Genomic DNA, 22,536 nt, shown 5'->3' on the forward strand with positions numbered 1-22,536 from the left:
AGCGGAGTCCTTCTAGAGGCTTTCATCCTTGGTTTGAGAGAGGAAGGTGAAACACCACAACAGTACATAAAGAACAGTCAAATAAAATATCCAGTGAGTATTCCAAAAACAAAACAAAACAAAACAAAACAAAACAAAAGGGTAAGCACCATATAAAAGCCATGGTATTGAGATAAAAAAAAATTGGCAGATCCCATAAGAAAAGAAAAGAAGAAAATAAATAAATAAATATAAATGGAGACACCCACTCTGACATGAGATCTGCAACAATCATGTGGTGAAATATATGCATAAATGATCGCCTTCTTTGCATTTGTTTCTGACAGTCAGACAATCAGCTCACCTTAATCCAGAAGCAGATAATCATTTATAACTTATAGTTATATATACTTATATCTACATGTAATTGTCTATATAGTTTAATAACAGTTACTGATCTATATTGTCAACCTCTTACATTAATGAAAGTAGCCATGTGTAATTAGTACATAATTGATTGGCAAGTTACTGGGTCTATACTATATTTTTATGGTTTTGTACATCATAATATAAAGTTGGATTCCTGAATATAGACTAGGAATAAGTTCTGAGTACTGCCATGTATGTCTCCAAAACAAAATAAAAACCAACCATTTAGTTTTAACCTTTTCTTAGAATTTCCATCCCTAGTAATCATTTTCTTTGCTCACTCATAGAAACCAACTCTCAATGTCTTAAAAAATTTTATTATGAGATGGTGGCAAGTCAATCAAAATTTCATGTACAGCTATTAATTCTAGTTGTCTTTTTCTTTCTACATTTGCAGTAATGTCTGGTTGAAGTCTTAGCAATTTCAAAGTCATTAATGAAAGTTTGAGTCAAATTTATATTAGTTTTATTATTTTGAAAGTTTTTCACATGAATTATTCTTGTTCTTAGTGACATCTATAATGGTGGTTCTGTTCCAAAAAGATTTTTAACTTCTTCAAGATCTATCAGAAGGATCACTATATAAGAAAGCAATAGATGTGTGCAATGTAAGTCTTAAATAATAAGATTTAAAGTCAAAATTACTCTTTGATCCATGGAGCATGGAATAATTATGGTGTTGGCAGGTAATAAAACTTTCATGCCCCTGGTAAGTTCATCAGTATTTGTGGGTGCATTGTCAATGAGAAGTGATGTTTTGAACAGTAGATAAACACTCAGTAACTCATATTGTAAAGAGATTTTTCTATTGCCCAAACTTCATTTTTCAATTTATAGAACACAAGTAGATTTATCAGAATTCTTAGAGTTCTAAGGTTTTGTGAATAAAATATCAGATACACAAGTATTTTAAATTATTTTACAAAATTACTTTACTTGCATGATTTTTTCTTTGCTAAGTATAACATTATTTGAACTGATAACAACAGATACTACACTCAATCTTAGCCAAAATATGAGAAATGATCAAAGAAACAATTTTTTCTTGCTGAACTTAGATATATATTCAATAGTCTGAAGGGCCACACAGTAAATTCCTAAATTATATTAATAAATATATGCAAGTATAATTATTTACAAAATAAATATATTTATGATCCAGTATTGTCATTTAATAATAATTCCTAAAGTATATTTATATCCATGAATCATCATTGTTAGAAGACATAACTAGGCTTAAATTATACATTGCTTTAATTTAAAATTTTCTTACGAACCATTCAAATTAGAAAGTTAATAAAATTTATTTTTATCATCACATGTCTTTGCCACAGAGAATCATTATTTCTTTAAGTTCAAATTTATATAAAATAGCATTTAAAATCACAAATCTTAATCTGAAAATCGTTGACTACTTAGTAGGATTACCTAACAGAATAATTCTAGTTATAGATAGTTATAACTCTAGTCATAAATAGTTCAGATATATCTGAATGAAGAAAATTATAGGCCCACTAATAACTACATATTTTAATTTAATACTTTATGTTTTTATTTTTTTGGTTCAGGTGCTACACCTGGCAAAGCTAAGGAGTGACTCTTGACTTTGTACTCAGTAATCACTCTTTATGGAGTTCCGGAGACACTAGAGGTGTTGCGGATCAGACCTGCAAAGGCTAAATGAAAATCAAGGACCTTACCTACTGGGCTATCATTCTGACCCCAAAAGATGTTTAATGATAACTAATTAAATATAATTGTATATTTGAGAATTTAATATACTTACATCTGTTAATGTAAAGAGAAAATCTGCCTCATGTGGTTCCCATGTTAGGTTAATTATTACACTTAATTGTTTATATATACGATGATCATCAAATGCTTAATCAACAAAAATGTTGCTTTTAATGTATTGTCTCTTCAGGTTTTTTTTTTTTTTTTTAGTTCACAACCAACAGTGCTAGAGGTTACTCCTGGCTCTGAGCTCAAAAATTACCCTTGGCAGGCTCAGTAAACTATATCAGGCGCCAGAAATTTAACCTGAGTCGGCTGTATGTAAGGCAAGCACTCTACGTGCTTTACCCTTTATGGCTCCAAGAGTATTTATTTTTATAAAGTAAGCATGAACAATTTTAAAAATACAATAAAAGTATCTACTAGGACTAACTTTGTATAATTGTGAATAATGATTAACAGTTTTCTGATTCACTGAAAGCCTTAGTAGATATTTTTAATTGTTTTGCTTAAAACAGTGTTCAAATTTGCAGATATTTTCTTCAAATGCAATAGAAATTATTATAAGATTTTATTTAGCAATTAGAGGACTGAATTGTACTTTCAGTTAGTGGGATTTTGCAGTGTAGAAAAGGGGCACAGAAAAGACTGTCCTTTTCAAATAAGTCACAAGTGTGCTAATTACATGTCAGATTTGAAAGTTGAGGCATTTTCAAGCCAACCAAAGACCTTTTCAAGTTAGTTTTTGCAATAAACATTAATAAAAATAAAAAATGCCCTCACGGTTAAATAATATAATGAGTTTATTTCATTATGTTTAAATATAAAGCTAAGAAGTTAATTTACTTTTGACTTATTAAGACAATGTTAAAAACATAAGCCATAATCAATTTTAATAATACTATATACTACTCTACAAGTTAAAAACCAAGGAGATACTTAGTATTTTCTTCTGTTGTAAATAGCTAGTGTACAATTTCTCAAGTGATAATATTTGAATATGAGCATCTACAGTGTATAAAGCCTGTTAACAGAGAGATTAAGAGAGTCAGAAAAATTGTTAGAAAAGAATTTTATTTTCAGTGCTAAAAAATAACCTAGTGAGAGGTGGGTCGGAATGTACACACGCTGATTCCTGCTGGTTTCTGCTGGGTGTCAGAAGGGCGCAGAAGCCATCTTGGGCCATGTGGTTTCCAGCTGCCTGAGACTGGATTTCATTAGCGTTCCTGCCGGTGATCCTGCATCTTCAGAGGTGGGTCAGGACATACACAAACTGATTCCTGCTGATTTCTGCTGGGTGTAAGAAGGGCACAGAAGCCATCTTGGGCCATGGTGTTTCCAGCCTCCTGAGACTGGATTTCATCAGCGTTCCTCCCTGTGATTCTGCCTGCTAGAGAGTTCTTGGCTGGATTTGCCCTCCTGCTTTGCCTTGGATGACACTGAGGACTTGAAGAAAACTCTTTGCTTTGCATGTCTGTCTTTCCTGAATACTTGAAGCTCTCCTCAGAGGCCTAGGAAGTGTACCACCAAAAAAAAAAAAAAAACAAACAAACAAACAAAAAAACGGTCATCTAGAGGCCACAGAAGAGCGTGGCCGATCCATTTCGCAGCCATGCACGCTAACCAATGAACCCCACCACAAAAAGCAGAAAAAAAATCACACTACAAGCATGACAATGGAGAAACCTCGCAGGCAAACACCATGCACAGAGAATAAAGATGATAGCTCGGATGACACAAAAATATTCCAACAATCTGATTAACCTCTCAGATAAGGAGTTTAGAATAGAAATATGGAAGATGTTTGTAGAACTCAAACAAAGCATAGATCGATCTGAACAGAACACAAAGACAGAAATCAGAAAACTCCAAACTGAAATAAAAGATCTGAAAAACACGGTAGCTCAACTGAAAAACTCAGTGGATAGCCTCTCCAGCAGGTTTACAGCTGTTAAGGACAGAATCAATGTGCTGGAAGACGAGATGCAAAAAACTCAACACAACAGAAGAAATTGGAAAAGAAACAAGACAAACGATTAGGCAATGGAAAAAGTATTCAAGGAATGCGAACAGATGAAAATAGAAATCTTTGATTAAACTCAACAGAAACAACATAAGAATCATTGGAGTTCTAGAGGCCCAGGTAGGAGATCCTCAGGAAGAATCAACTGTCAAAGACATCATCAAAGAGATATTCCCAGAGTTAAAGACCACATGCAATCAAATCCTGGATGCCCGAAGAAAACAAGCTCAAAGAGACCCAAAGAAAAATACCCCAAGACACATCCTCGTTACAATGACAAATCCCACAGATAGAGATAGAATACTGAAAGCAGCAAGATTAAAAAGGGAAATTACATACAAAGTAGTATCCTTAAGACTTACAGCAGACATTTCACAAGAAACTCTCAAGGCCAGAAGACAGTGGAGGGATATTGTGACAAGATTGAATGAAATGAATGCCTCACCGAGAGTACTGCACCCAGCCCAACTCATGTTCAGGTTTGAAGGAAGGATACATAGCTTCATGGATAAACAACAGCTCAGAAACTTCACAGATGAAAAACCAGACTTAAAGGAAAAAAATGAAAGGTCTATTTTAAGACAAGAGAGACCAACAAACACATCAAACTTATATACAAAGATTACATTACATCCTAAGACAATCATCTCCCTCAATATCAATGGACTAAATTTACTAATTAAAAGACACAGAGTGGCAAAATGGGTCAAAAAGATGAATCCAACCTTCTGCTGCTTACAAGAAACACACCTGAATAGTCAGAACAAACATAGAGTCAAAATAAAAGGCTGGAGGAAATTATCTAAGTAAATAGCACCAGAAAAAAGCTGGGATGGCCATATTAATATCTGATGACACCAACTTTATACTCAGAAAAGTTATAAGGGACAAAGTTGGACACTTTGTACTAATCAAGGGATATGTGCAACAGGAAGAAATCAAACTTTTAAACATAATTGCACCCAATGAGAGACCAGCAAATTATATAATACAATTATTGACAAATTTCAAAGAAGACATTAATAGTAACACAATTATAGTGGGAGACCTCAGCACGGCCCCGTCAAAACTTGATAGGTCAACCAGACTGAAACCCAAAAAAACATACTAGCCCTGAAAAGAAAAATGGAAAAATAAAGGACTAGTAGACATATATAGGACATTCCACCCCCAAAAATCTGAATACACATTCTTCTCCAATGTACGTGCGTCATTCTCTAAGATAGACCACAAGATAACACATAAAACATACCTTTATAAAATTAAGAGGATAGAAATCTTGCAGGCTAACTTTGCTGACCACAAGGCTCTGAAATTAGATGTGAACTACAAAGGCACACAGAATAAAAACTTTAACAATTGGAAATTAAACAGCCTGCTACTGAACAACCAGTGGGTCCAAGATGAAATCAAAGAGGAAATCAAGACTTTCCTGGAAACAAATGATAATGAAGACACAAACTGCCAGAATCTCTGGACACAGCAAAAGCGGTCCTGAGAGGAAAATTTTTAGCTTTGCAAGCACACATCAGGAAGAAAGAAGGGGCATACCCGAATAACATAGTGATGCACCTCACAAAATTAGAAAATGACCAACAAAGGGAACCAAAAATAGGGAGACAGAAGGAAATAACAAAGCTGAAAGCAGAAATCAATGAAGTGGAAACCCAAAAAAACAATCCCCAAAATTGACAAAAGCAGAAGTTGATTCTTTGAAAAAATGAACAAGATTGATAGACAATTGGCAAAATTCACAAAGAAAAAGAGAGAGAAACCTGATAACCCGTATTATAAATGAAAGGGGGGAGATCACAACAAATATTTCAGAGATCCAAAGGGTAATCAGAGACTACTTTGAGAAGCTTTATGCTACTAAACATGAGAACCTAGAAGAAGTGGATAAATTCCTTTTAACCTTCCACAGTAAAGTAAGGAGGATGTAGCATATCTAAACACCCCCACCACTATGGAGGAAATTGAAACTGTAATCAAATATCTGCCTAAAAAGAAAAACCCAGGCCCAGACAGATTTACAAATGAATTCTTTCAAACCTTTCAAGAGGAGCTACTACCAATCCTAGTCAGGCGCTTCCATGAAATTAAAAAAACGGGAACACTCCCAAACAGCTTTTATAAAGCCAACATCACCCTGGTACCAAAACCAGACAAAGATGCTGCCAAAAAAGAAAATTACAAACCAATATTCCTGATGAATGCAGATGCATAGAACTTCAACAAAATCCTGGCAAATAGGATCCAATGCATCATCAAGATCATACACTATGACCAAGTAGGTTTCATCCCAGGAATGCAAGAATGGTTTAACATCCATAAATCTATCAACAAAATACAGAACATCAAGAAAAATAAAAATCACATGATCATATCAATAGATGCAGGGAAAGCATTTGATAAGATCCAACACCCATTCTTGATCAAAATTCTCAGCAAGATGGGAATGAAAGAAACCTTTCTCAATCTAGTTGAAGCCATCTACCACAAGCCAATGGCGAATATTATACTCAGTGGATAAAAACTAAAAGCCTTTCCTCTAAATTCTGGTAGAAGACAAGGCTGTCTGTTCTCACCACTCCTCTTCAACATAGTACTGGAAGTACTTGCTATAGTGATCAGGCAAGATAAAGATATCAATGGAATCCAGATAGAAAAGGAAGAAGTAAAGCTCTCACTGTTTGCAGATGACATGATACTCTACTTAGAAAATCCTAAAGACTCTACCAAAAAGCTTCTACAAACAATAGATTCATATAGCAATGTGGCAGGCTACAAAATTAACACACAGAAATCAATGGCCTTTTTATACACCAATAATGATAGGGGAGAGATGGATGTTAAGAAGGCAATCCCATTCACATTAGTGCCACACAAACTCAAATATCTTGGAGTCAACCTGACTAAAGATGTGAAGGACCTATACAAAGAACACTATAAAGCCCTGCTCCAAGATATAAGAGAGGGGGGCTTTCCTCCCTTCCTGGGGCAGGATTTTCAGCCGGCACGGGCTGGCTCCTGGCAGACCTCCGTATGTGCCAGGGGCCTCTTGGCCCGGCCTAGGGTAGGGGGGCCCGGACTTGGGTCACCCGACCCCCCTCTCCCCCTTTCCTCCGGATCTCCAGGTGGGTTTCTGGGAGGACCTGATGGGGCACCCTGGGTTTTCCCCACCCCCAGGCCAGCTGCGGAGATTGGCCTAGGGTGGGTCTTGAGCTCTGGTCCTTTGGGCCTGGGAGGGCTTTCCTCCCTTCCTGGGGCAGGATTTTCAGCCAGCACGGGCTGGCTCCTGGCAGACCTCTGTATGTGCCAGGGGCCTCTTGGCCCGGCCTAGGGTAGGGGGGCCCGGACTTGGGTCACCCGACCCCCCTCTCCCCCTTTCCTCCGGATCTCCAGGGGCCAGCTGCGGAGATTGGCCTAGGGTTGCGCTTGAGCTCGTGAGATTGGCTTGGGGGGTGGTGTTTGATCTGTGGGGTGGCAGATAGTTTGTCAGTTATACTCATGCTGTCACTGGCAATTTCATACTAGTCTACATGATGCAAACCGGGCGGGGGCTAGCGCCCCCGCGCGAACGTATACTCCGCCCAACCATCACTACCCCCGATTTACCCCTCTTAAGTTCTATAATACACAGTTTTAATCTCAGACCAAAGACATACAGTGGATCTAACAATCCCAGAACTATTTAGAAGGACATAAATTAAACACATATATCTTTTGAATATTTCATGTATATTTTCTTTAATGGTGTAACTCTCTCTATATTCTTCTACCATGATGTTTCTATCCACTTTCATCTTGTCTTTTCTTTGTAAGCTGTTCAATAAGGATTGTTGGTGGAACTGTCCCTCAGTTTGATGCCTATGATTGAACTATGTCATGGAAATTGCTGGTCTTGTTCCTATGGCCTCCAGATGCACCAATAACGCTTCATGGCATTGATCCTTCTTTGCATAGACACATTAAAATAGGAAAACACTATACCTACAGATAAGTTCTTATCTAATAAATTTCAGTACAATGTACCTTACACCCTGAACATTGATAGAATGACCTGGCACAGGCCTCAGAGGAATGGGCATCCTCCATTCACGCCAGAACCAGGCAAGCTATCTACGAAACATCCAAAGTCTTTTATAGCAACAGCTGGAAGCAGTCCTCTACCAGGAAAGACACTACCAAGGGTCTGACATCGACCTCCTAAAAAGAGACTTCCGATTACACTGAGAAGACTTGACAACAACAATGACCTGCTCTACAGGACATGGTTCTCTCTAGTGCCCCTTAAGTGTGAGATGAAACGAGAGGATGCTCTGCACCATCCTGACTGCAATATGGGATATGCAGACTCCAGGACCTTTAATACAGAAGCATGATACCAACAACAGAGACTATGTGAGGAATGAAGGTGTATTGCCACTACAGACGATGACTTGAATTGGACAAACTAGTTTGCCTGGAGCCTAGAGTCAGTCCTGTGCCAGGAAACTTCAGGGGTAGGGTCTCCTTGTATTTAGACCATAATTTTTCTTTCCATGTCTCATATTTTGGTGGGCCTATGCAAACAAATGCCACTCTAACACCATTTATTACTACTTTCCCTTGACTCCAATCCTTAAGAAAAACAACCCACTAAAACTTTTGAGGTTAACTTAAACTAGTAAGCATGTGCATGGAACAAGATAAATGTACTTTGCCCTCAATGTTTAAGGAGTTACATAAGTCTAATCTCTTTGGATTATATTGTGTGCTGCTAAGAAATAGTATGTAATACAACTGGGGATTTGAGGGACAAATTAATTGTATTGTACATGGGTTCAGTTTTGTTTTTCTTAATTTTCTTTGGTTGAAAGATCAAGGCTGGGATATCATCGATGGGACTACCGAGAATTCTGCTTATGGGTGATTGGGCTTCCACTGTAACTTTACCCTGTCCTCTCTCTTTGCATCTTTGTTGTCATAATTAATAAAAGCAAAAAAAAAAAAGATTACAAAAAGAAATACAATAAATAAAAAAAAAAAGAAAAAAAAGATATAAGAGAGGACACATGGAAATTGAAACATATACCCTGCTCATGGATTGTCAGGATTAACATCATTAAAATGTCAATACTTCCCAAAGCAGTATACAGATTTAATGTGATCCCTCTAAAGACACTCAAGACATTCTTAAAAGAAGTGGATCAAACACTTATTGAGTTCATCTGAAACAATAAACACCATCAAGTAGCTAAAGCACTCCTAGGGAAAAGGAATATAGGAGGAATTACTTTCCCCAACTTTAAACTGTACTACAAAGCAATAGTTATCAAAACAGCATGGTATTGGAATAAAGAAAGACCCTCATATCAGTGAAATAGGCTTTAGTTCTCAGAGAATGTTCCCCAGACATACAAGCACCTAATTTTTTGACAAAGGAGCAAGAAATCTGAAGTGGATCAAGGAAAACCTTTTCAACAAGTGGTGCTGGCAGAACTGGTTAGCCACTTGCAAAAAAGCGAACATAGACCCCCAGTTAACATCATGTACAAAGGTAAAATCCAAATGGATTAAAGACCTTGATATCAGACCTGATACCATAAGGTATATAGAACAACAAGTCGGTATTATACTCCATGACATTGAGACTAAAGGCATCTTCAAGGAGGAAACTGCACTTTCCAAACAAGTGGAACCAGAGATCAACAGATGGGAATACATTAAGCTGAGAAGCTTCTGCATCTCAAAATAAATAGTGCCCAGGGTACAAGAGCCACCCACTGAGTGGGAGAAACTATTCACCCAATACCCATCAGATAAAGGGCTAATATCCAAAATATACAGGGCACTGACATAACTTTACAAGAAAAAAACATCTAATCCCATCAAAAATGTGGAGAAGAAATGAACAGAAACTTTGAAAAGAAGAAATACAAATGGCCAAAAGGCACATGAAAAAAGGCTCCTCATCACTAATCATCAGGGAGATGCAAATCAAAACAATGATGAGATACCATCACACACTACAGAGATTGGCACACATCACAAAGAATGAGAACAATAAGTGATGGAGGGGATGTTGAGAGAAAGGAACTCTTATCCACTGCTGGTGGGAATGCTGTCGTCCAACCTCTATGGAAAGCGATATGGAGATTTCTTCAAAAACTGAAAATTGAGCTTCCATTTGACCCAACTATTTCACTCCTAGGGATAGACCCTAGGAATACAAGAATAACATACAAAAATCCCTTCCTCACACCTATATTTATTGTAGCACTATTCACAATTGCCAGGCTCTGGAAACAATCAAGATGCCCTTCAGCAGACAAATGGCTAAAGAAGCTGTGGTACATATACACAGTGGAATATTATGCAGCTGTCAGGAGAGATGAAGTCATGAGATTTTCCTATACATGGATGTAAATGGAATCTATTATGCTGAATGAAATAAGTCAGAGGGTGAGAGATAGACGCAGAATAGTCTCACTCATCTATAGGTTTTAAGAAAAATAAAAGTCATTTTTGCAACAATCCTGAGACAATGAGAGGAGGGCTGGAACTTCCATTTCACTTCATGAAGCTCACCACAAAGAGTGGTGAGTACAGTTATAGAAATAACTACACTGAGAACTACCATATCCATGTGAATGAATGAGGGAACTAGAAAACTTGTCTAGAGTACATGTGGGGGTGGGGTGTGATGGAGGGAGATTTGGGACATTGGTGGTGGAAATGATGCACTAGTGAAGGGGATGTTCTTTACATGACTGAAACCTAATCACATGATATTTGCTATCAAGATGTTTAAATAAAGATATAAAAAATGACCTAGTTTGAAAACCACATAACCTAAACTATCTAGTTCTGTCTCCCAATTAGAGGGGGGAAATAATGAAGGTACCATGACAAAACAGTTGTAAGATCAGTAAGTAGTAAGCTGGGCACAGACAGGACCACTCATGCTAGCAGCCCTGGGTGTGAGGGAGGAGGTTATGGGAGACAGGACGGGAACGGAGGTGGAGGGAAGACAATTTACTGATGGGAATTCCCATGATTTTATGTTAATATGTACCTAAAATATTATTGTCAAAGATCTGTAAGCCTCTATGTTTAAAATAAAAATATATTATTAATAAAAAATGACCTAGTTTGTAAATCACTGGAAACCCTGCCTCTGTACACAAACACTCACATGCTAGCATCAGGGATAGAGTGAGGTTCACAGAGGCAAAATAACTTCGCGTGCATCTTTCTTGGCATTAAAAATATATTATTTTTAAATATTATTAATATTATTAAATATTTTAAAAATATATTATTATATATTATAATATTGGGCATAGGGAATGGACATGACTGTATTTATTTATTTTGGAGAAAACTTTTACACATTCTACATAAGGGGTTAGTATTGAAGTTATATAAAGGAAAGGATTCATACAAATCAACAACAAAATCTAAAACATTCAAAGAACACACAGAAGATTTGAATCAAACTTCTCCAAGGAGGCCTTATAGGTGGCCAATCACATATAAAAATATCATCATCGCTGGCTATCAGAGAAGTGCAATGAAGACTATTATTACCTACCACCTGTGAGAATGGCTTACCAAAAAAAAAGTAGCAAAACAACCAGTGCTGGAGAAAGAGGGGGAAAAAAAATAAAAGAAACTCATGGACTGTTGGTGAGAATGTTAATTAGAACAACTATTCTGAAAAATCCTTGAAGGCTCTGTAATAAAATGAAGATGCCATAGGATTTGCAAACCCACTTCTGCTTATCTATCTAAAGAATACAAATGCTTTCAAGCAAAATATTTTACCTCCTTGATGTTTAGTATAGTGGTATTTATGATATTTAATACTTAAAATTATTTGAAGTTCCATTGTTAAATAATTAAAATAAAAAATTTTAAAATGGAATACTCTTCTTTTAAAAGGAGAAAAACCTGGACCACAGAGATAGTTCAGAGGTTATGACACTGCCTTATATCTCAAGTTCTCCAGCTGAAGTCCCTAGCACTCTAGATAAGCTCGGAAAAGGGGTTTCTCATTTGCACAGAGCCTCGACTCTTGAATAACTTTGAATATCTTGAATATCTTAGTTGGATGTGTCCCCCAAAATTAAAAAAAAAGTAAAATTTGAGAGCCAATAGATAATATAGTGGAGAGTAGATGTTAGACATGTACATGACTATCAGATTAAGGACTGTCAAATTTTTCGATTTACCATTGCATGAACAGTTTTATATATATATATATATATATACTAGTTAGTCTATTAAGTGTGAAATAACATTGTATATGAATAATATTTATTATGTAGGTTTTAAATATGCTGCTACAAATTCTCACCCCGACCCTTCAGAAATCATAATATTTTGACACTAATGACATCATTCAATGACCCAGATATCACAAATACCTCAATAATAGCTGAGAACTGTGAATGGGAACTCCAGGACTCTTTAATACTAGATGGGAAGTCCCCATCAAATATAAATTAATATTTTTTCATTTTCAACAAAAAGATCTATATCATAAAAAGTGAAATAAATAATTTTGAAGAAAAATTAAATTATTTCACTAATGTGTATGTTAATGAATTTATTTATGAATATAATAGACTATCTAAATATAATAAGGTTACAAAAGCATATGAAAACAAATATTTGACAATAGAAAAAATGCCTTAAGACGATATAGGAGGAGAATAAAATTGGGATAGAAGGTGAAAGGAAATATCTGATAGTGTAAATCTCAAAAGCACATATATGTAAAAGCAATAATAAAATATGTAAGTTGCTATTGTTTGAATCAAATTGGACTCTTAGTACATCAGTTTTCATAAAGCTTTAAAGGCCATCATGACAGGAAGCATTTAATTTTATTTTAAATGCTCAGTTTTGTTTGCTTGATACTGAATAAAGCATGAATAAATTTATAATTATGCCTGATTTTCTTAACCATTTATGATAAACCTTTGGGAATAATAAACCAATTACAAAGCTAAAGACAGCTGCAATATATGTCTCCAACAAAATATTTGCATTTAATTCATAGATAAACCTTCTTATCAGGCCAATAGAAACCATAAGTTACTTCTTTAGGGTTTTATGCTGACATAAATTATGTAGGTCTGCTGATTCACTCAACAATATTCCTATAAAAGTGAAATTTATTAATTTTTTGCTTCAGTAGATTCCCTGAATATATCTTACATATCTAGAACTAATGTTCCTTTATTTCCTTAAAATCAAAAATATTAGGGTCAGGGAGATAGCACAGTGATATTGCATTTGCCTTGCACGCAGACAGATGATGGTTCGAATCCTGGCATCCCATATGGTTCCCCAAGCCTGCCAGGAGAGGTTTCTGAGCACACAACCTGAGTGACTCCTGATCACTGCAGGGTGCGACCCCCCCAAAAAAAAAACAAAAAACAACAACAACAAAACAAAAACAAAAAACCTTGAAATATTCTCTGTTATTTTGTTTTACATTTAAGGTGGCAAATCTTGCTTGTTCCATGTCAACAAATGAAGATGGGATTAAAATTGTCCAAACTGCAGCCAATCATCTGGAAACTTTATGTCCACAGGTAGGATTACTGATATTCTGTCTCATTAAACCACTTATAAAGTTGTATTGTAAGATATATATGCATATATGTACACACATATATAGTAGTGTAGCTATATATTATTATATATGTTTATATATTCTAATTATTTAGAATGTTATACATATGGAAATATATTAAACATTGTCTTATTGTTATTCTTTATTTTGGGGGGGGGGTGGGGCTACATCTGGAGGCATTCAGGGGGTTACTCCTGGCTCTGTGTTCAGAAATCGCTCCTGGATGGCTCAGGGGACATATGGGATTGAACCCGAGAATTGAACCTGAGTCCATTTTGGGTAGGCAGCATGAAAGGCTAACGTCCTACACCATGCTCTCACTCCAGCTCCAAAACTTTGTATTTTAAACATTTAGGACTGAATTATTATAAGATCATCATTTATTCTTTAATACTTACCTAATCTGAGAACATTCTTTAAAGGTCCGTAACAGACTTTTGATAGAAGAAAATATAGGTTGAAATCAAAGCAGCATTTTGAAAATAATGTGTCATTTGAAAATCTTAAAGTAAAAAAAGTAGAATATTAGTGAATTTTAAAAATCAAGGTATGATATATTTGGAAAGACAAAAATTACTTCTCAGAAATCTCAGAAGTTTTAAAAACTTTTTGTGAGCAACTCATTATTTTCAATTGGACTAGGAGTCCTGACTTAGGAGACATGAACCCATATTATTTTGTTTGAAAATAATCAAGAAATAACAGATAATTATATTTGTCAATATCACAATATTCTAAATCTATAAAATATAATCATGATTTGTTACTAAATGTCTGGTCATCTACAGAAAGTATAATTTTGCTTCAAGTGAATTCTTGGCTTATCTCTTGAGAAAACATAAAGGAGATAGAATCTTTGGACTTAATTTTGATTAACAAGTGAAAACCAAGGAGAAGTGGAATCAAGGGCTTGCAAGCTTGCAATTGCTGCCAGTTTTTCTTCAAAACTTAAAGGAGTAGACTACACTGATGTCTCGAGTGACTAAGTCATTTTGGCTCTTCCAAGATACTTCTGATTTCTCTACATTGTACAAAGTGAAAAAATGGACTAAAATATTTTCCTATGATGCCTAATGTCTAATGGTTCTAATGACTGTTTTTACATTTTAATAAACTAAAAAATACTATCACTAAAAATAAATGTCTTACATTTATGAACATTCTTCCCTCCAATCAGTCAGCATCTTAACATAGGTCACTATTATTTTTCTCTTGAATTACAAACGTATCATCTATTATGATTTTCATGATTATATTTAGAATGCCCTAATAATTGTATATAAAAGTCTAAAGTTGTTCATCAAAACAGTTATTTTTCTTTACTCTTTAATTAATTTGAAAATATTTAGGGTTGGAACTACAGTATAGTGTTTTCCTAGCACACAACTGCCCAAGTTTGATCTTCAGCTTGCATATACATTCCTAGGTCCATTATGAAAATGTATAAACAGAGTCTGGAGTAATCCCTGAGCACCATCTGGTGTGGCCCCAAACAAACAAATAAATAAAGTGTGCATATTTGTATATCTCACTTTTATAAACATCTGCTTTACTTCTAGCCCTACTATATATGTATATAGATGTATATACATATGTGTGTGTGTGTGTGAGTTGGACCTCTTAGACTTTCTCCTATAAATGAGGAGATCTTTGCTTTTAGAACACAATAGGCCCTTTCACATTGATGAAGTTTTCACATGTTAAATTTTCCAGTGTCTTTTCACTATATGCCACATAAGCTCTTTCATGTTTAGTTTGTGATATTAGCTCAAATATTAGCATTTTTTAAAGTTATCCTTTCAATTATACCTTATCAGATCTCCACAACCATATTTATTTCTTTTAAAATGTATGATATGCTTAAAATTATAATTTATTACTGTGTTTTTCAATATTAAGATACATTGAATGCATATGATTATATTTCGTTTTCCTTAGTCACTGTTTATTACTCTATAGCTGTACTACATATCCTAAGAATAAGACTGCTACTAGTGAGTGGAGTTGAGTGACCTGAATTTGACCAAGTTGATTTCAGTACTCAACGAGTGATTTGAGTTAAATTTTCTAATTGTGTTCTTAAAATCATCACTTTAAGATAAATTAGAGATAAATTAGAGATAAATTAGAGATATTTCTTAAAACATTGTCTCAATAAATTAGGATATTTTACAATATAGACTGACTCTTTATACCCATACAAAATATGAAAAGGTATAAACTTTATACTCATGATTGGGAAATAGAAAAAATGTAATTTAGCAAACATTTAGACTCCAAAAGACTTGGAGATTCTAGATGGTAGCAATGTTAATTTAAATTCACAGTATGGTATAACTGATAGAAAAAACAAATATGGTATATATTTTTTTTTATCAAAGTATGTTCCAGAACCATTTTTACCATTTCCATATTAAATTGTTTGAGATAATATATTTCAGTTTGGCTTACTCTGAAATTATGTCAGCAGCACAATGGGAGTGCACTTTTATTACTAGGTATGTACAATTATGTATAAGTTCCAGTTTCCTGGTAGGTTTTCAAATGAAAAACATATTATACCCACTTATTTTATATCTAAAAGTTTATGGTACAATTCTAAGTATGCATCTGTAGAAATATCTATGAACAATGCATTTAGTCTTTTGAGTAGGGGCTTCCAAACTGTGCTTAAATGCCTGGTGGTCACTCAGTTTGCTGTGTGGTTTGGACATTATTTAGTTTTGAGACACATGAATGCTTTGCATTTTGTTGACCATAGAGCCACAATGATGGTTCTCAGGATCTAGCAAGTCTATCTACCTAGAAATAGTTGGGGTTCCTATGATGCCAAAAGTCAGACTTAAGGCCTCATGTAAACTGACAAATGCTCCCTGTCTTCAGACTTTGAACTGTCTCTTGACCTTGAAAAAGGATTTTATGAACCTTAAAATGTAATTGTAAAAATGAAAATTCACCTAAATATATGTAGCAGATAATTTCAAAAACAGTAAGTAAAAAGATGAATTTTTAGTTTTTTAGTGTATTGTATTATCCCACTTCTTACAAAAATGATGTATATTGTCATCCTATTTTATTATAAAAGCTTCTCACAGAAGTATTAACAGAGTTTGCATTCAGAAATTGAGTGGGAGTGAGGACAAAGTAATGTATTGACACTCCATTTTTTCTTTTATTTCTTTGACTTTCACCACAAGTAGCTATTTTAATAAACTATAAACAACGTCCAATCCATTAAAAAATAAGATTTCCAGGGTGAATCATATTGAACAAACACAATGCCATCATGAGTTGCGGGTTGTTAAATATGATTGAATTCGCCAAATTTTTAGTGCGTTGGAAACAACCTGATTTTTACTGTGCCTCAAGGAAAACAACTATAACACTTTGTGTAGTGGTATGTGTTATACTTTAAAAAAGGGTTGACACTTGAAACATTTTTACCGGAGGATGTCTGAAATAATGGCATGAAGCTACATCATGAAAAGACTCATAAAAGTAACAGGATATTTTGAGTCTGGTGGGTGGAGTAAGACATGGGCAATCAGGCTTACTGCCATGACATCTCCTAGTGGCTATGTGTGTGATGTGGAAGATATATTCTGAATGTTCCAGAGGGGCAGAAGTATACCTGGTGAGCAGAGAGAAGCAAAAAATATCATCTTAATATAAAATGAGTTTTCTGACATTATTATGAAAAGCACTGAGCTTTGTTGGGTGTAAAAGACATTTTTAGTTTTTCAAAGCAAGAAACATTTCTACACTAGAAGGATGACCATTTGACCAAGCTATTGTATATAAGGTACTGATCTCTGGTGGAACATTGGCCTATAAGCTTCAATGTCCAATTCTGAGGTCCTATAATAAATCTGCCTTTTATATAAAGGAGATAAATGTGATCTAAATAATAGCATTGCTGGAGCACTAAAGGTTTTTGAACATGACCTAGTGGAAAGATAAAACTATTCATAGAATAACCATCATTTCATTTTAGTCAGTATTTTAAAGTATGGAGGTCTATTTGCATATGACACAAAAATAAAAATATCATTGAAGTTTCTCAACATGAGTGTATAAAAAACTCATAAATTCTAACATGACAGTAGTAGACAGAAAATGAGAATTTGGGGTTAGTAAAATATATTTCACAATTGTCTTGGGAAAACTTTGCTTATCAAAAGCAGCTGGATTTGAAGTTGAAAGGAACATTTATTATTTAGTTCAGTAAACTAGATATACATGAAAACATTTTCATTGTATGTAATAGTTAGGTCAGTTTCATGAATTTTGTTCCCATTAACGTAAAAATGTATTTATTTTAACTTGAAATTGATATGCTTTTTTACTATCCATATTCATCAAATAATTTTATTTTATAAAAATATTATTATTTATTTACTTGAGACATTATTTCTCAAACCTAAGTTAGTTATTTGTATTTACCATTTTTCCTTTAAAACAATAGTTTGCCTTGAAAAATATCTGGAAAATTAAAAGAACTCATTTAGATAACCAAAGTATGTAAATTAGTAGTATGGCACAGGTAACATTTTTACAACTTTAAAGTAATTATTGTAATTGCTTTATAAAATTGAGGACCAGGGGGAATGTCTACTTGATTGGAAGGTGTTTGCCCAAGCATTGGTCAAACTGCCAGAAACCTAAGATCCAGGCAGAAAAATAATATCAGTCAGATCTTACTACTAACTGAAATTGTTTAAACAAAAATCAAATAAATTATGTCCTCACTGTTGGAAATAGAATTTTATTATAGCCTAGTAGAGGTATTAGATAATAATTAAAGTTCTTTTTACAATTATTATTCTTTAGCAAACATTATGGTAAAAATATCTAGAAAATATTTTGTATGGTCAATGTGCTTATAATTAATTTTAATATGTTCACAAATGTTGAATTTAATTTATAATAGATGCTACGTTTGAGACAAAATTTATTATATGTTCTTGTATTTTCATCTCATCATAATGTTTAACAAACTTTCTAGGACATCTAGTTTATTATTAATAAAATCCTTGAGGATGCATTTGTATATATTTCTTAATGGGAATCTCTAAACACTTACAAAGATTTTGGATTTGTCAAATAATAAGGAGAAAGTGTGGTTGTCCCAGACAAAATCATGTGTGAAGTATTAAAAAGAATAAAGTATTGGAGAAACAATGTTAACTGGAGATCACCTGAATTTAAATGTATTTACCTGCTTTTTTTTTTTTTTTGGTTTGTTTTGAAGCTATACCTAGATGTACTTAGGGTTAAATCCTAGTTCTGTGCTAAGGAATTACTGTTGGTCGTTTCAGGGGATCATATAGGATGTGGTTGAATCATATAGGATAAGGTTGATCAAACTAATATGAAACTAATGCTAGCCCCTATTGCTGTATTATCTTCCTAGACCCTGATTTACTACATTTTCATACAAATATATAACCTCTACAAGGGTATGAAATTTTGGCTCCCTTTATATGGGTATACATATATAGATTTTCTTTTGAATGCACATCTGTAAGTGTTCAGGGGCTACCCTGAATCTGTGCTCCTTGGTGGCTCCCAGTTGAACTGGAGTGACATTGAGATGCTGGGCATTGGACTTCCAGTATGCAATGCATCCACAATCTCTGACCATTTAACTATCTGAAGGAATCCTCAAGATCTATCCATGGAGTAAATGATTACAACTGAATGAACTGACTTTATATCACAGACTCTGGTGCTGGCTGAAAGCCAATGCTACTTAAGCCACATTCTACTTTGTTTTCTAGGAAGGGAGAAAGTGACAATTTCTAACCAAAGCGAATAAATGTTCCTATAGGACTCTGTCTTACTTGAAGTATGACTCATGTGAAGTGACTGGCATTATCTCACTCTGCATACACAGGATCATTTTGTTATAAAGACAACTTGTTCTGATTAAGTTCTGATAATATTTTACTGCATTTAGGATATGACACAGTAAGGGTACTGAAATGTTTCTTTTAAAATGGAAAAATATGTGTAGATTTGTATGTTTTTTATTTATTTTTGTGATTGAGAAGTTGTCAAATCTGCGAATTGGAAGCACTTAATTTTCGAGGTATTTTGCACTGGAGAACCAGATACGTTTGCTCTCATCTTCTGTAGGAGATTATGGATGTTCCTTTTGAAGTTAAACAACAGAGGAGTCAGTTTATTTGATAATTATACTTATTTTTCCTTCTGAAATGGCAGAAAATGCTTTTGAAGACAAAATTCATTTACTACTATATAGAAGGGTTAGACTTACTTGGTAGTTTTTAAAATGTTATAATTTCATCCTCAAGAACGAAGTACTGAGTCATTTCACCTAAAAGCTTAGGATTATTTTGTTTCTTTAAATGTAATCATACATATATGAAAGATAATACTTGAGTACGGATATGAATACTGTTCTTTTCCAATTCTGGAAATTAAGCTCTGTGTGTGGTTTAGTACTATATTCATCAGTACCTTGTCTCAATAAAATAATCAGCCACTCTTTCTATTACAAGAATTTCTTACCTCAACAAATAGGTTCTACTACCAGAAACTTTTCTGAAGGTATGTTGAGTCAGGAGCATAAATGCAAAAAATAATCAGTAAAACAATTCTAAGGATTATTGGCAGGCTTAAAACTGAACAGTGCTTTATCTTAGGCAGGGCTTCTTAGAAGAAAATGTAGAACTTACAGAAATCATAGTTATAATTAAAATAAAAGGGGGGTTGTAGAGAAATAAACTGAATTACTTAAAAGTAGGTAGCCAGAACTAAGTAAAAATCAGATGTAGGACAAGGCAAGATTTTTATCAGAATTAATTATAAACTAATCTGTTTTCATCAGAGCCCTTGTTTAAATGAGGTGTGCAATCATGGGTTGTTTCCCAATATGGCATGTGATGTAATATTGCACTCAGTGTGTGCTATACTATTGAACACAGTTGCATAAAAAAATCTGTGCCAATTTGGCTATTCTAGTCAGAGAAAAGAACATTAATGAAATTTGCTTATATCAAGTAAGAAGAGAAAGCACTAGAACTGATATTAGAATTGGCATAGAATTGATCTAATAGAGATTAGATGAGAATTTATGTCAGGTAGCAAATTCAAAGTGAAAATGCAAATGAAAAATCAGAAAGGCAATAAATCTAGGGCCAAATCGATAGTCTAGTGGGTAGGGCAAGCTTGGGTTCAACCCTAGTACCAAAATGGTCCCCAGAACTCTGCCAGGAGTTATTCCTAATCACAAAGCCAGGATTAAATCTTAAAAACTACTGGGTATTATACCCTCACCCACCCAAAGAAAATAAATGGATATTTTTATTGTATAATTAATATTTGAATTGATATTAAATATTTGAATATTTGAGAAATTCTGGGAACAGAGGAGCAAAGTACATAGCAGGTTTAAAAGAAAACAAATGATTGCTTTTATTTGAGTCTTAATTATTTCTTAGCTGAGAAGCATCTGACATTTTGTATAGAATAATTCTTTATGATATGGGACAGTCACAGTGGTGAGGTATTAATGACAGAAAACCCAGAATGCAGAACAGGATATACACAATCCAGCATCTACCAGCTTAGTCTTTGTAATAGCTTTGTATTTCCAATGGCACTTAAGACAATATTGCCTTATTTGAGAGCTAGTCAGATACACGTTGTACCACAAGGAAAGAATGTGTACATGGTCAAAATATAGCTTGTATTATTTACTAACAAGTAGACGAATTTTAATTTGGAAGTTACTAAAATATTGTAAGCCATTGCAGGTTCGAATAGTTACTGGCATCCTCACAAATGTGCTTTGAAGGAATGAATTTGAGATGGAATTGAAAAAGGAATCAATTGAGTAAATTAGAAGATTATTGGAAATTATTCTAGAAATAACATTTAAATAATGATTATAAAAGCCAAAATACTCAAGCCAGGAAAATTTGTAATTAAACTATAGAAATCAACCAGTATTTAAAAACCAGCTGGTTGAAGTTGATGGCAGAGGTCAAGTATTCGCTCTGGATGACATAGGGACCAAAATAGGTGTTACACATTCTTTCCTTCACACATCAGAACTGTTAGATATTTTTGGTAGATCCTTAGGAGATATTTAATATTCATCAGTACTAGAATGTAGAACCAAGAGTGGTAGATTATGTATGCTAGAGGAAAAACATGGGGGTAATGAGTAGGCTGCTGAGAAATAATATGGGGACATATGGAGGGTCTTTAGCATATGTGCTGTAAATACTAAGGGAGATAAAAAAATATGTACCAAAATCAATACTGTCAATTAACAAATAATGGGACGCAAGGCGGGAGGAAGAAAAGTTGGAGCAGAGTGGCCACAGGAATGGAGGAGAGGGCATTTTGTGGTGGAGGTTGTCAGTAACTATGTATATTGATACTGGAAAATTAATACTTCTATACTGCACATTATTTTCACCCTTTCACCTATACTATAACCTACAAATAAAAGGTATTTAAATGATGCTGGTAGATGGTAGAGGATGTTGGAAATGTTCTATTAATATGTGAACAGGTAAGGCATAAGTTTGGAAGAAAGGAGAAAATTTGGAAATGTTTATTATTAGGTCTTCTAATTTTTTTAAATGCATGTAAAGATCACCCATACCCACTAAAATGATGAAAGGAGAATCAAATGAAAATGAAAATATATCTGTAGCCAGGTTTTTGCTTTGTTTGGAGGGAGGACTACTCCCTCCAGTGCTCA

General features: G+C 34.4%; 1 protein-coding gene across 1 annotated transcript in view; it reads left to right on the forward strand.

Moving 5' to 3' along the window:
• CTNNA3 (catenin alpha 3) overlaps positions 1 to 22,536 on the forward strand; it is a 1,601,008-nt gene that overhangs the window by 1,003,216 nt on the left and 575,256 nt on the right. Inside the window, exon 10 of the mRNA XM_049790484.1 lies at positions 13,663 to 13,755. Within this exon, the coding sequence (XP_049646441.1) occupies positions 13,663 to 13,755 (93 nt within the window). The remainder of the gene's footprint in view (positions 1 to 13,662; positions 13,756 to 22,536) is intronic.

The sequence above is a fragment of the Suncus etruscus genome, chromosome 17 (assembly GCF_024139225.1).
Source record: "Suncus etruscus isolate mSunEtr1 chromosome 17, mSunEtr1.pri.cur, whole genome shotgun sequence".
Classification (NCBI taxonomy): Eukaryota; Metazoa; Chordata; class Mammalia; order Eulipotyphla; family Soricidae; genus Suncus; species Suncus etruscus.